General features: G+C 40.2%; 4 protein-coding genes across 6 annotated transcripts in view; 2 read left to right on the plus strand and 2 right to left on the minus strand.

Moving 5' to 3' along the window:
- LOC133522406 (protein shuttle craft) overlaps positions 1 to 145 on the minus strand; it is a 29,995-nt gene extending 29,850 nt beyond the window's left edge. Inside the window, exon 1 of the mRNA XM_061857736.1 lies at positions 9 to 145. The gene's annotated coding sequence lies outside the window, so the exon portion shown is untranslated. The remainder of the gene's footprint in view (positions 1 to 8) is intronic.
- Positions 146 to 2,439: 2,294 nt separating this feature from the next.
- Positions 2,440 to 11,513, plus strand: LOC133522405 (uncharacterized). 2 transcript variants are annotated; one of them, XM_061857735.1, is made up of 9 exons: positions 2,440 to 2,698; positions 3,258 to 3,398; positions 3,622 to 3,693; positions 3,791 to 3,871; positions 4,155 to 4,281; positions 4,375 to 4,561; positions 4,941 to 5,114; positions 5,416 to 5,488; positions 9,937 to 11,512. In XM_061857735.1, exons 1-9 carry the CDS (start codon positions 2,648 to 2,650, stop codon positions 10,090 to 10,092), a joined length of 1,062 nt encoding a protein of 353 aa, XP_061713719.1. In that variant the 5' UTR covers positions 2,440 to 2,647; the 3' UTR covers positions 10,093 to 11,512. The 2 variants fall into 2 exon arrangements, with proteins under 2 accessions (XP_061713719.1, XP_061713718.1); XM_061857734.1 differs by having other exon boundaries at positions 2,504 to 2,698; positions 3,246 to 3,398; positions 9,937 to 11,513.
- Positions 5,506 to 9,066, plus strand: LOC133522402 (NADH-ubiquinone oxidoreductase 75 kDa subunit, mitochondrial-like). Its single transcript, XM_061857730.1, has one exon. It carries the CDS (start codon positions 5,746 to 5,748, stop codon positions 7,873 to 7,875), a length of 2,130 nt encoding a protein of 709 aa, XP_061713714.1. The 5' UTR covers positions 5,506 to 5,745; the 3' UTR covers positions 7,876 to 9,066.
- Positions 11,514 to 11,582: 69 nt separating the features above from the next.
- The window catches only part of LOC133522400 (thrombospondin type-1 domain-containing protein 7A-like), a 202,223-nt gene continuing 199,133 nt past the window's right edge, over positions 11,583 to 14,672 (minus strand). For both annotated transcript variants that reach the window (XM_061857728.1, XM_061857729.1), the window contains 2 exons: positions 13,775 to 13,865; positions 11,583 to 13,438 (listed from right to left, as the gene is read on the minus strand). In XM_061857728.1, the coding sequence (XP_061713712.1) occupies positions 13,396 to 13,438; positions 13,775 to 13,865 (134 nt within the window). In that variant the 3' untranslated portion in view covers positions 11,583 to 13,395. The remainder of the gene's footprint in view (positions 13,439 to 13,774; positions 13,866 to 14,672) is intronic.

Consider the following 14,672-nt stretch of genomic DNA (forward strand, 5'->3'; position numbering starts at 1 on the left):
GTACTTACCACTAGCTTGGTTTGTTGAGCACTTTTATTTGTATATAAATTACTACAAGTAGAAAAAAAATAAACCAAATAAATTGAATTTATTGCAAAAACTTAAGCTGTATGACAAGATGATCGGAATCGGATGAGGGGTAGGAGGTCAACGTTGACGACTGCTTGACGTTGACAGTACGCGAGCGTTTGAGGCTGTATTAAAAACGACAAAAATGGAATGCCACAAAATACTTCTTTATTTTATCTTTGCGAAGGAGTGCATGCAATTAACTTTTCTTTTACTGTAATTATTTTTTGGTGGATTCTTTAATTATTGTAGCTTAACATAAGATAGGATTTTTTTTAATAAATGAATTGGGAAACTATGTATATGTCTGGAACAGACCTGTGTTTTTTATTTTTACAAAGGAAGCACGAAGCAGTCATGTGTTTAAAAATGTGGTCAAGTAAAAACACTATGTGGAAACGAAGTTATTTGAATCTTTGGTGGAAGTAATAGTTGATATTTTTTATTGTTGTCAGTTTTTTATGTACGGTCGAGGAAATTGATTCTTTAGAAATTTGCGGTTCAAGTAAATTTGGTTTACTTACTTATAATAAGAAATGTCCAATGTAAAGTGAACCGTAAACTGCCAAGGAATCAATTTCCTCGACCGTGTAGTTTGTAGGGGTACATACATGCATTTCATTTTGTAGGTACCTACGTATATGATGTATATTAGTTTATAAGTTTAGATAATAAGATTTACGTAGGTACACTATAAATAGCTATATAAATATTTGGGGACAATCTTAAACAGATCGACCTAGCCCCAGACTAAGAAAAGCTTAGGGTACTAAGCGATGACATAGACACAGGCAGTGTATAGTTAAATACATAGGAAAAAAAACATGACTCAGGTACAAACGGGACCATCGGTTTCATATAGGCCAGACTGGTCGTCGTATATAGTCAAGGTTCATGACTAACGTAAGCAACTATGATATAGAATAGGTAACTCGTTGTATAGGTATGTATAGTAAACGTGTTACTCACCTATTCCACTAATGATGTATCGTGATTGTGACTAATTTTACACCTATTTGCTATATAACGATCCCATGGAGCTATTAATGAAATGGAAATGGTAATGAATACGGTTTTGGATGCTGCTATTTAGAAGGTACAAAATATACCTAGCCTAAATATACACCTTACCGTCCGTACCTACCGTACCCTACCGTACCGTTTTACATTCTTGGCAAGGCATCGGACGGGTTGCAGAATCTAATGTGAGTGTGTGAAGCAAGAAGACGAAGTGCTCCCGCTATGCATTATGCATCAAGACGTTTCTAACGAGAACATTTTTTTTACTGGAGTTAGACCATAATATCTTGTAGGTACAACGAAACCATACGAAACATACCTTCATACCTATCTAGGTCTATAAAAAAGTCTTCAATGGTATTCGTACTTTGAATTACGAGTAATTGAATTTTTATTTTGACAAATTAAAATTGCCTTGGAAAGTTTTGATCTATGGGTGGCTAGAGGAATATATTATACTACTCATTGCTAGATGAGCTTTACTTATATAGCCCATTCTTAAGCCCTCTCCAGACTATGTGCGTGAATTGCGGCGCGACACCGCATAGAGAACATATCGCGACGTTGACGTACATAGATCATATTTCTGTGTTGGCGAATGACTCCACAAGTCCACACTTGCAGATCTTCGCGGCGATATCGCAGTTTAACTCGCGGAAAGATGACGGCAATTTCAATTTCAATATCTTTAATTTCACATATACCGAAGCTTAAAACTAAATACCAACCAAAGCTACACGGTAAAGCATCAGCTGATCGAATTTAACTGTGAATTAGCAACAGCAGCATTGTCATTGTTATCTGCTGTATCGATTTTTCCATTTCGTTTTGTTGTAAAAGCGTAAAACATAATATAACAAATATTTTACAGTTTTTGAGTCATTTACCACGCTCAAGATTCTAAAATCTAATCTTTCGCTTGTACGGGACTCAAAATAAGCACTTGAAGAAATATAAAACTTTGCTCTCTTGTTGTTCATATAACTAATCTTGATGAGAGATGAGCAGATAAGCCAAAATAGTGTGTAATGTGGAGTCCTGCAAGTTTGCGCTTTGTGCCTCCTTTGACGAGGGCCAGAAAACCATCAAGAATGGGGAAACAAGCCGCAAATGCGTGAACAATCTGCGAAATCGTCGGCACACTTATACGTTTGCGCCGTGATTCGCGCATAAGTGTGGAGGGGCCGTTTACAATCTGTTCTTATAGCTCTACTGTACAACACTCTTCAGTTCTACTAAATAAGCAGTGAGCATTGAAATATAGACCGGTACAAACCATACAAAATATTATCTAAATAAACAAATACTATAAAAAACATTCAAGTAAGGCTTTTAAAAAAATACCAATACCGCATCAAATAAAGCTCCTTCGCACATCCACACCGCTATTTAGGTACCTATTAAAAAATGTAGCCACTTGGTGTCACCCGACACCGCTACCCTATTGTGCGCGGATCGCATATTAGCCAAACAAACAGCGGCCTTGGCACATTTACTCATTAGTCTCGTGTAACTTGTAAGATAGTATTTACGCAGTCAGTAGGGGGATGGTCCTGACATGGGCTGCGTGCCGAGCACACCGAAGGTTCACACGGACATATCCTCACCAGTAAGTTTATTATTATTTCGTATGGTTTTATTTGACAATAAAGATTATAATTGATCTATACAGTTTGTGCACTGTTGCCTTGCTCCATATATTTGCAATGCAACCTATGTATATTTATGAACCTTTACACTCATGCAAACTAAACGGCTAACCAAGTAACTAGGGAAAGCTTATGAGGGAAAGCGAGTGATTCGCATACCGAGTATTAGGGTGACTACACACTAGTTTCTCCCGCGCGTCGGCGTCTAGTCTCTCTGGCTGCGCGACGCAACGTCGGCGCAACCGCGCACCGACGCTATTTTCCATACCGCTGACTAGACGCTGACGCTCAAAAGACGCTAGTGTGAGGTGGCTCTTATCTTTGGTATAGGTACTAGATGAATATTCGTAAATCTAAATGAAATATTTGGTTCGTGATTTGCTTCACAAATCGCATAAGCGTGTAAATGCGTAGTCATAGTGTCACAATTATATATATATAATTATCATCATTATACCATACCACAAGAGTAAAGTATCTATACCATGATTGAACATCATTACATAGTTATCCCAACAGATGGCGTGGCAATCAGCAGTCAAAGGCGAGACGCTGGTGGCGGCGCTGGCGCGGCTCGACGACGAGATCGCGAGCAGCGAACGCACGTACCCCGCCGCTAGGCTTGCTGTGGTATCCGCCGAGCTTGCTAGCATACAGGAGGTACGAATTGTTCGATAGATGTCGCTGTATCTGTTAAGTTGATTTCTACATCGCGCGTATCATGTGTTGAGTATCTAACGCTTTGTTTTAGATACTGAAATGACAGATCCATTTCTCCGAATTGTAAAATCGACCAGGAAGTGGATTCATTAGTACAAAATCAGGATTTGATATGTGTGCCTTTTAAGTGTATATTTCTTTAATAACGTATTTATCTTTTAAGGAAATTAAAACATTCGAAGACACCACATCTACGATGACGAATAAAGACAGCTACGCCAAGACGATTCATCAGGTAAATAGATTAACAAGAACTCGCTCGCTAAGATTGTAGTTTTATTAGGTTATGGGCCTAACACTCTTCAACTACTTCATTGCATTGTTTGGTTCAGGTTTTCGTCAGCTTGGATATATACAGACGTCCAGTGCTCGCGTCAGAGAACGAAGACTTCGTGGCTAATATCAATCGAAAGGTAAACAATCATTAAGTAAGTAAGTAAGTAAGTAAGTGCAATGCCTTGATAGCACTAACACTAATCAATCATTACTCCATTATTTTTTGCATTCCCTTTGCATGTATCTATGAAAAATAGTTCCTTTGCGGTGAGCACATTTGGGAAGAAATTTAAATTCAGCTGTAACGGTTTACTAAAAAAAACTATATACCTAATTAAAGTAATATTTTATTTGTGAAACACATTTTATTACGATAGGTGATAGGAATAATGATAGAATTTAAGGATTTGGTGTGTTCAGGAAATGCGACGTCTGGAGCTGAGCTGGCTTCAAACACGACTGGGAGAGCTACAGCGCGAGCGCCGCACTCTACATGCACAGATTCTGCGCACACGCACACTTTACGCGCAGCTGCAGCAGCTACTAGGTGAAAACGAAATAAAGTGTGAACATGAAATAAAAACGTAAGGTTGTTTTCCTTCTGTAATCCGATTTTAAGTACTTCAATAAATGTCTGCAGATAGCGTCTGGGCCAACACGCTGCGACCCGGCACGCCTCTCGAAGATGCGCTATCCCGCGCGCGCGGACTTCGAGACGCACTAGCGGCAGTTAGCGCGCGCCTTCGCGCCGCGGCGGAATACGCTCATGCTGCTGTGCGGTTGTTGGACGACGCGCTGCCGGCTTGGAAGCTTAGTGGCGTGGGCAAGTCAGTGTCTAAACTCTCTTACACTATAGGCAACTTGCTAGCATGATGCTTGAAGACACACTATCTCGCGCGCATGGCCTACGGGACGCGCTGCCGGTGTGGAAACTTAGTGTCGGGAGCAAGTCAGTTTATTAACTGAACTCGGACTACGAGCAGTCAACTTACACTAATATACTGATATTCTACGCCGATATGCCAGTCGGAATAAGTAGGTTGTAGGTGAGACATTGTTAGTTTCCAGTAGAAAGAGCAGATACGTCAAGTAAGTAAAGTCGATAAATAATGCGGAATGGAGGGAAACAGTTGTTTTTGTAAATTTCGTATTGCGATTGTGCTTTTATAGTTTCAAACTTTTTTCATTTTGAATTTCTATTTGAAGAACTGGCTGGGAGCGCACAGCCGCATGTGCCGACGCATGCAGACTGTTCGTTCAAGCGCGATGCCTCGAACGTGGAGCACGACGCGTCCTTTCAGCGCCCGCAGCTCCCCGCGCCGCTCGCGCCCTGCGACTTGCGCTAGACTACGCGTTTACGGACATTTCCCATGACTACAAGTGAGTAACTTTTCTAGAACTGACTGAAAGTAAAGTTTGAGTGACGCATACACCATGCAGGCTATTCGTCCAAGCGCGTTGCCTCGACCGTGGAGCACGACGCATAGTTTCAGCGGCTGCAGCTCCCCGACTTGTGCTAGATTACGCCTTCATTGCTTCACGACTACAAGTCTTAAATGTTGATAGTGTATTCTGGCTGCGATACTACATATTTACTTTACTCTTTGATACTACCCACCACTTTCTTCCGACACTTTCGACCTAATAAGTGTGGTTATTCTAATTAGGAATTTGTATTCAGGTACCAAAGAGCTACGGAGATATTTGTACAGTTTAAAGAAGCGCTCGTGCAAATGATCAACTCCATTCATCAAGTAAGTGAATATGTTAATTAATTTGTTCACACTTGGTTTACACTCAGATTTTAGTCGAGTTAGTATTACAGAGATCGAATAAAATCCCATCGATACCTACTTACTAAAAACATTGACATTGTGATGTCTTGTCAACGGTAAAAAAATGCTTATTGTGACATTTATGTCACGCCAATTTGATACATCGCAAATACACGTAAACACAACAATATTTTAAATTATCATACTTAATTTATAAGGCACAACGTGTTTGAACAATGTTCAAATCGTCTAGGAATTTATTGAAACGTCACATAATAACTCTACAAAAGAGAAAGCAGCAAACAGGAACAACACCCATATTTATAAATGGGAAACCTGTGTCAGTGCCGAGTTACTATAGCATTCTCCAGGCTTGCCGCAGCCAGGGCATCGCCATGCCTAGCTTCTGCTACCACGAGAGACTCTCGGTCGCTGGAAACTGTCGGATGTGCCTCGTCACGGTGGAAGGGATGTTTAAACCACAGATAGCCTGCGCTGTCCAGGTTGGCAAGAACATGAAGATACGAACCAACAACGCTGTCACTCTCAAAGCCCAAGAAAGCGTACTAGAATTCATACTCGCTGACCATCCTCTCGACTGCCCAATTTGCGATCAAGGGGGCGAATGCGATCTCCAAGATTTATCGATGAAGTTCGGGAACGATCGCACGAGGTTCACCGAAATACATTTCACTGGAAAAAGAGCCGTGGAAAGCAAAGAATTAGGACCTCTAATCAATACCGAGATGAACCGCTGCATACACTGCACTCGGTGCATTCGCTTCGCGTCTCAAGTTTGCGGGCTGGATGTCCTAGGCTCAACTGGTCGCGGTCACCACATGCTCGTAGGGACCTACGTTGACAAAATGTTCCTTTCTGAACTTTCTGGTAACATTATCGATCTGTGTCCCGTTGGAGCGTTGACATCTATACCTTATAGGTTCAAAGCTAGACCGTGGGAATTAAAAACGACAAATTCCATCGATGTGACGGATGCTACAGGAACAAATATTGTACTTAACAGCAGGTACAATAGAGTAATAAGAGTGTTGCCTCGCGAGCACGAAGAGATCAATCAGGAATGGCTGTCAGACAAGGGTCGATGGGCCATAGACTCTACGGAGATGCAACGATTAGTAACTCCGATGATCAAATGCGGCAATTGTCTTAAACCAGTCGAATGGGACGTAGCATTGTGTGAGGTCGCTAAAATCATTTGTCGATCTGACCCCAAAAAAATGATTGCCATAGCTGGTCCTCACACCAATGTGGAAACCTTGGTAGTTGCAAAAGATTTTCTCAATATGCTCGACTGCGATAATACTTACATCGAGCGTAATATGTGTTGCACCGGATCGGATATAGATATAAGAGCTGCTTATGGGTTGAATATTAATATGAAAGATGTTGCAACCGCAGACAAAATACTATTAGTCGGTACCAATCCCCGTTTTGAAGCTCCCATATTAAACGCATGGATACGTCAGGCTTACAGGACCAACGAATGTGATATCTATGTAGCCGGGCCACCATGTGACTACAACTATCATGTCACATACATAGGACACGATGCACAAGGATTGGCTTCGGATTGTTTGAAAGGTGCAAAGAGACCCCTGATATTTGTAGGCATTTCCCAGCTCGGTACTCCTGCGAGCTACCAACTTATGTTCGCAGTGTACCAGAACGCTAAAAAGTATATGAATATTAAGGATTGGCAAGTCGTACATGTAATAACTAAAGAAGCCAGTTTTGCTGGTGCTTTAGAGGCCGGATGGAAACCGAATGCACTGCAGGCGCTGAGTACAGTCAATCCGAACGTGGTTATTTCTCTAGGAGCAGATGAGGTTTTTTACAACTGGGGCCCACCGGGTGCGTGTAGTATCATTTACATCGGTTTTCAAGGTGATCGTGGCGCTCAGAGCGCGTCTGTGGTGTTGCCAGGCTGCGCGTATACCGAAGCTGGGGGCACGTACATGAATATGGAATGCAGAGCGCAGTACGCGTATCCGGCTGTGTCTCCTCCCGGGAAGGCTCGTGTTGATTGGAAGATTATCAGGGCTATTGTAGAAGTGTGTGGTTTCTGCATGTCTTACAGCGATATAGCGGGTTTGAATGTGAGAATGGGTCAGGTGAGCCCTAACTTCAACTGCCTGGGTAACTTCCAGCCAAAGTTGTTCGTGGACTGTATTATGTCGACGTGTAAAAACATGTCCACGCCAAATACGAATGCAAAATTGGATGTGTGCATGAAGACTTTGTCAGATTACTACTGTTCTGATATTTTCTCGAGTAATTCTTGCACCATGATAGAAGCTAAGAAGGCAGCTACCAAGTTTCTGACGATGCCCTACAACAAAATCTGATGTAGTTGGGAATTGGCAAAGGAAACAAGAATTTAAATAAACAACTAGTCGTAAAAAATACTTGTTGTATTTTGAACCCGTTTTACTTTTATTTGCAATCGTTTAAGAGGTTTTAATATTGTTTTAATGGGAACCTCTTACGAATCAGATATTTTTATTGTCACATGGAATGTATTGTACCTAACCCAATTTCATTTGCAACACTTTTTACCTAACCGACCTCCAAAATAAAAGGTTCACACACACACTTATACAGTACATTAAATGTGATGTCTGTAATGTGAGACTAGAAAATGTAATGACATTTTCTAGTCTCTTCCTTTGACTTCGTTCACTTGTATGCGAACGAAAACTGTCGTACTAAATTGCAGCCTTAGCACCACTTCTGGGATAGAAAGTAGCCAAGTGTGTTTATGTATGTTGCTTATTTCATCACAATTATTAATTTGTTCATCGAAATTCTTTCAGCCGTATAAATTTGCGTCATGATTGTCATGAAGAATCGAACATCCAAATGCCCCTTACCCCTTACAAACTTAGATCGACAGAGTCTCAGCAAATTTCCGGCTATCCGGGGGTTCTCCTCTGATCCCATTTCACAACCGATATATGTATATTATAATATTTATATAGATTTTATTGTCGATTTAGCTTTTGGACTTTATTATGGCGCAGGCACGAAGCTTCAGCTCACATCACAGCTATTATATTATTTGTTTGTTATCATGTAGGTTTTCGATCTTTAGCGATAAGACCGCCTGTTGTCACCTCTGTCTTCATGTAGGTACTATGTATGTCTCTCTGCTGCTACTCTGCTCTCTGTGTCTATGTATGCTAGACAACGTCCATAATGTGTTTATTTGGGGTCGCCGTCATCGAAAAACGATGAGGAGGACTATATATATATGATTTGTTAGATGAGTTTCCCAAACGCAGTTATTCCTTGCAGCTAATTTTCATTTCGTATTTTTCCCCGAAAGCGATTATCCTAGTCACTTTTTTCCTCTGCAGCTTATTTTTACAGTCGCTTTGCTTCTCTTTCTGATATTTCCGTGTCCGAATTTTAACCTGCAGTTAATTTCTAAATTCTTTTTTTTCCTTGTTGTGTTTTTTTCCGTAGCTATATTTCCTAAACGTTTTCTCCCACTGTTGCGTTTTCCTCTTGCCGTGCAATTTAATGTCCACGGCCTGCTACCAGAGGTGTGTGTGTGTGTGTGTGTGTGGGGAGGGGGGGGGGGGGGGGGGGGGGGGGGGAGGGGTGATGGATGTATATAATTTGAAAAGTAGTCGATTTGAAATTTATGTAAAAGTAATCATAATACTTTAAATGAATAAAGGGAAGGGAATCATATATTTTTTAATTTGTTTAGAATCCATAAGTATTAATTTTCTAATGTATGTTGTTGCGGACAAGAACGACAGGTATGGTCAATTACAAAAATATGGATACAATCAGAACGCCATAAATATGTATAGGCCGTGGACATTAAATTGCACGACAAGAGGAAAACGCAACAGTGGGAGAAAACGTTTAGGAAATGTAGCTACGGAAAAAAACACAACAAGGAAAAAAAAGAATTTAGAAATTAACTGCAGGTTAAATTTCAGACAAAAAAATATCAGAAAGAGAAGCAAAGCGACTGTAAAAATAAGCTGCAGAGGAAAAAAAGTGACTAGGATAATCGCTTTCGGGGAAAAATGCGAAAAGAAAATTAGCTGCAAGGAATAACTGCGTTTGGGAAACTCATCTAACAAATCATATATATATGTCTCTCTGTAAATGTTATTTTGAGGTTGTGCAATAAAGAGGATTTGTATTGTATTGTATTGTTTTCGGAACTAATGATCACAATATAATTTCATATTTACCACTAGCTTTTCGGTGAAGGAAAACATTGTGAGGAAACCTGCATACATCTGCGAAGAAATTCAAAGGTGCACACACGCAGTCCCTAACCTGCGTTGGGCCGGTGTGGGCACTATAGCCCAAGCCCTCTCGCGCATGAGAGGAGGTTTTGCCCATCAGTTGGGGCGTATTTAGACTGAATTATTATCATGCAGGTGCTCCTCACAAACCTGGAGAACCTGGCGCTAGCCACGAAGGACGTAAAGGAACGTCGACGGGAACTGCGGGCCGCGAGAGTCAACGCTATTGCTGGCAAGGGATTGGCAGATCTCCGGTATGAGCCTGCTAGCTTGAAGACTGCTTTGAATTAGGCCTGCCTGGCGTTAAAGCGTCACTTTGTCCGATCCGACGTTTTAAGTCGTTTTCAATAATGTTTGGAGAAAAACAGCTGCTAGGAAATTCGATATGGCAATATACCCTTTATTTTGCATTAACGCTTGAACTACAAACAACAATTAAATGTATTTTATACAATCGTGATATAATAAAGAGCTCGTCGAGTACTGTGTTTAGCCAACGAAGCTTGTTGAGTTGCCTAAGTAAGGTACGAGATTGAAAAGCTTGATTATATCACTATTGTATACAATACTTTTTCTACGAGTCATCTAAATCAATACTTTTTTTACTATAAAACCTAAATAATTAATGAAAATTGGTAAGTATCTCATTAGACAAAAATGTACTGCAAAAGACGCAAGTAGCGCCCCGCGCCCGTTTAGTCTTTTCTATGGGGGCATGGCGGGACGCGATTGTCAATTTTTTTTAATAGTTGACTACAGCGTATTGAAATGAATCTTATAGTTGAATTGGGAGTCCATGCATGAAAAGTAGGTACGCAATTATAGTTTGGTATACGAAATCTTAATTCAACCATTACAGTCGATGAGTAGAAAAATAAACATTTCACTTTTTGTTTCTTGGTCTATCCGACATCCGATATCGAATCGGACAATGTGAAAATGTTCTTAAAAATTCAACTGATTGCTTGCATCAAATCCAGTAAGGTTTTTTATTATTACAACTTAGATATAAAAAAAGTATATGCTTATGCTCATTTGCATTGTTGGTAAATGCAAATGAGGCATAAGCGTCAGCCACTCGGCTCTAAGAAATTAATTTATAAGATAGTATACTTAAGCATAATATCAACCGGCAACGGCTGAAAGCAAAGAGATACTTATTGTAGAAGAGTTTAAAAGTGCTTCGACTTTGACACCTGATGTAGATGGCGCCACCCTGTAGATTATACGGTACTGAGTAGCACACGGTAACTCTGTCTGTCAAAAGTTGAAGTTTTATAGTCCCACGTACCGTACAGAGCCATCTATTACTTCCATCAAACTCAGGGCACGCATTTTCGACTCTACGACGAATGGCTCAGTTTCATTGGTCGATGACTCAGTCCATATGAAGCGCGCGGGGCCTCCCCGCAGACGGTATAACGATTAGTGAAACTCATAAGTCGATAGTTCGGTCGATATACAGCATGCGGGTGACTCCCTGCAGGCGTAAGGTGGTATAACGACTAGTGAAACTAATAATGGCAAGCGTTTTGGAAATTTCCCGCACCCCGCATACAGCGACCAATGAAAACAGTTCCCCAAATGCGGGCCCTATGGCATGCTTTATGAAAATTTCCCACACCCCGCACGCGAGCCCTATCGACCAATGAAACTGAGCCAGAAGGGTTGGAAGTAAAATTATTTTTATAATATTTAAAGGTGATTGTTTGCCCCGTCATAGAGATTTACTATTTTATAAATAGTTTGTTTACTGTTGTATGTTGAAAATAAAAGCCACGTTTATCAAAACACAATCAAATTTTATTAAATATCAAATATTGTATTGTCTAACACGATCCCTTAACTATCATGTTTCACATCAATATGTTGTATGGCGTCGGTACATACCTAATGATATACATGGTTACAATACGGTACAAGAGTCACAGTTCAAGGGCGGAAACTATAGTATAGTGACAAGAATAGAAAAGTAGACATAGTAGCGAATCTCTCAAACAAATGTTGCTTTATAAAAATAAGTTATTTCAATATTGTCGTAAAGGAACGAGATGAGGCGAACAATTTGCCGTAAGCAATAACGATTTTATAGTAGACATTTATAATAACTTATGCGTATCCGAAAATAAAGACATTTTGATATACATAAAGATTCCTTTAGACAGACGAAGACCGAAGAACGGAAAGGTTGAAGGAATTCGAGAACACACTCACATTATAAATACCCGTCACAATACATGGGTTTAAATGCAAAATCTACAAAAAAGTGTTATACACGATTATTATCTTGAAACTGTATGATCAGGTTATTATGATTAATATAGGTACTTAATCTATTCATAAATTAGTTAGGTATTTGTGCGCCAAAGCTCTACGCAATGATATCAGAAGCATTTGTTGGTCTTCTGCGAGCGGGCAATAATCCCGTGACCTATCAGTCGGTACAGAAGACGATACGACTTTATAAATTTAGCTGATATGTGGAATGATGTGTCACGTCTTACTTGGTCTCTAGGACAATCTAATCAAATCTCCTGCGCTTACGCTAGACTTCTACGCCCAGCGTTTAGCGGATTACACACGCCATCGTGTTTTCCAATTTTCCACACGGTATTTTGACCACATGGTTTACTTTCCTATCTAAAACAGCATCAGTACATATTACTTCTAGTGTTGGTAGGACATAGTCTACATTCAAAGAACTTGACTCGTTTTAACGAGGCTCTGCGATAAAAAAAAACTTCCGAGTCGAGTCTTTTATTGAGCCGTCAAAAATGTATGGGTATGGTTTATATAAATACTAATCGCAGTAAAGAAATTAAGCATTATTGAATGGTGTACCCAACACGCGAATTTTAGAATTTTAGATGAATTTTAGATTGTAAAAAAGAGTGTTCTCCGAGAAGGACTCAAGACTCCTTCTCTACAAAAGACTCCCGACTCTAACAAGTTGAAATGAACTCGAGTTTTGTCTTAATTACACAAGTCTGAAAAACACAGTCGAGTCATAAAGCAGATGACTCAAAGGACTCTAGTCTTAAGCAACACTAATAACTTTGAACAAACCACGGTGATTGTATGATCCGCTATTCGCTGCCATTAAAAACAATTCTTAAGGACGAGGGACATCGGGCGGAGCCCACGCTAAGTGGCTACGACCACTACACGAATACATATTGTCAATCCAGAAGCCCGAAGGCCGTCACTCGGTGATCGTTTGCTTGGAAAAGTTATCAAAACCGTCTAAATTAGCATACGTCGTATAATGGAAGCACTCCTGCGGACAGACTGTTGCTGGCTATAGTTGATATATCAATAATACTAATTACATACTGTCAATACACTGTAAATGTAGCATATCGTAGATGATATGGAGTTACGGAATCCCTTATTCGCAATACATTAACAAGGAAGAGAGCAACGTATCACAAACGTTTAACGTAATCTTTGGTAAGCTGAAAGTAAACTTAACATTTAACAGACACGTTGATAACATAAGGGGTAAACAGACAACAAAAAGGACCAGGTGAGGTCCAGAGTGAAGGGCCTGGCTTGCGCTCAGGGTGACGAGTCTCAAAGTAAGTCCCTGTTGGCTTACACCTTGGTGATGGTCTTCAGCTTTCGGCTCCGAAGACATCTGCGAACGGATAATTAGAAATAGTTCATGATACTAGCTACTGTAAACCAGGCTTTTTCAGTTGCGAAGTCTAATGGAGCTGCAAAAACACAGGTTAAATACAAGGCAGAATTAGTGAATCCTGATTTTTTTTTATTCCGAGGGAAATTTATTCATCTCTGGAATGTCACCAAAAAGATTGAAAAAAACAGACGGTGGTCTCCGAATATTGCGTGCAAAAGGTCTTTTGTATTATTTTTGTCAAGCTCTTCGGTGTTTTCGCTATCAATCATTAGTTATTTCGATCTAGGCAAAACGTACAAAATATTTTTTTACAAGATACAAATTGTTCCATACCTGATCAGTCCGCGGTACAGCATGAACGCTCCGTACACACTGAGCACAATGGTGGCGGTCCACACCACTGCCAGCAGGGAACTGCTGCCCTCTGACGATAAAACAATGTATGCTGTGTTATGGTTATGACATCGTTAAGGTAACAAATGGTTAGAAGTGGGTATTCGGTACTAAGTAAATGCCAGAGGGTGAACAGCCTTTATTAGGTATACAACATTGGTGGTAAGTACCCATACAGCTAGCCTCATGATAAGTACCGTAAAACCACCCAACTATAGTCCAAAGCTCCCAACTATGGTCCACAAATAAACTCAATTTTTCTCGTTCAGGTGTGTATTTTACTATATTTTTGTAGTTCTAAGGCAAAGTATGTTTATAAATGGAAGGTAAAACTAGGAGGAAACCAAAACATTGATATAGATACTTAATTTCCTTTTGAACTTGTGGACCAAAGTTGCAGTATTGGACTATAGTTGGGTAGTTTTACGGTAATTACCATCACCTCTAGACACCTACATCCCTACGACTACAGGGACTTTACATTCGCATTGACAACCCTTTAAGAACTTGTACACTGTTCTTTTGAAGCACCCAACACAATATGAGGATGAGTGCCTTGTCGAATTCAAGCCCAATCAGAGCATTAGTAGGCAGATACCGTGGGCTTCATATCTAACGATTATTCTACGGAAAACCCATACGTAGGTAGATACAGGTAAGGTACCTACATTTGAAAGTATACTCTGGCAAGCCAACTTTTTTAGTAGAAATAGGCGCGCAATTCTAATTTTGTATGTGAGATAGACCCTTCGGTCCTACATTTTTAATTTTTTTCTACTGTCAATTTTTTCTAATGCCAGAGTATACCTATGAAGAATGTGTGGAAATCAGGAAAGAG

Source organism: Cydia pomonella, chromosome 10 (assembly GCF_033807575.1).
Source record: "Cydia pomonella isolate Wapato2018A chromosome 10, ilCydPomo1, whole genome shotgun sequence".
NCBI lineage: Eukaryota > Metazoa > Arthropoda > Insecta > Lepidoptera > Tortricidae > Cydia > Cydia pomonella.

What these genes read in the sequence shown, in the direction of transcription:
- LOC133522405 (XM_061857734.1), top strand. Translation starts at nt 2,648, where the DNA reads ATGGGCTGCGTGCCGAGCACACCGAAGGTTCACACGGACATATCCTCA. An exon ending in ACGCCAAGACGATTCATCAG is followed by an intron (nt 3,694 to 3,790) that starts GTAAATAGATTA and finishes TGTTTGGTTCAG; the next exon opens with GTTTTCGTCAGCTTGGATAT. An exon ending in TGGCTAATATCAATCGAAAG is followed by an intron (nt 3,872 to 4,154) that starts GTAAACAATCAT and finishes TGGTGTGTTCAG; the next exon opens with GAAATGCGACGTCTGGAGCT.
- LOC133522402 (XM_061857730.1), top strand. Translation starts at nt 5,746, where the DNA reads ATGTTCAAATCGTCTAGGAATTTATTGAAACGTCACATAATAACTCTA.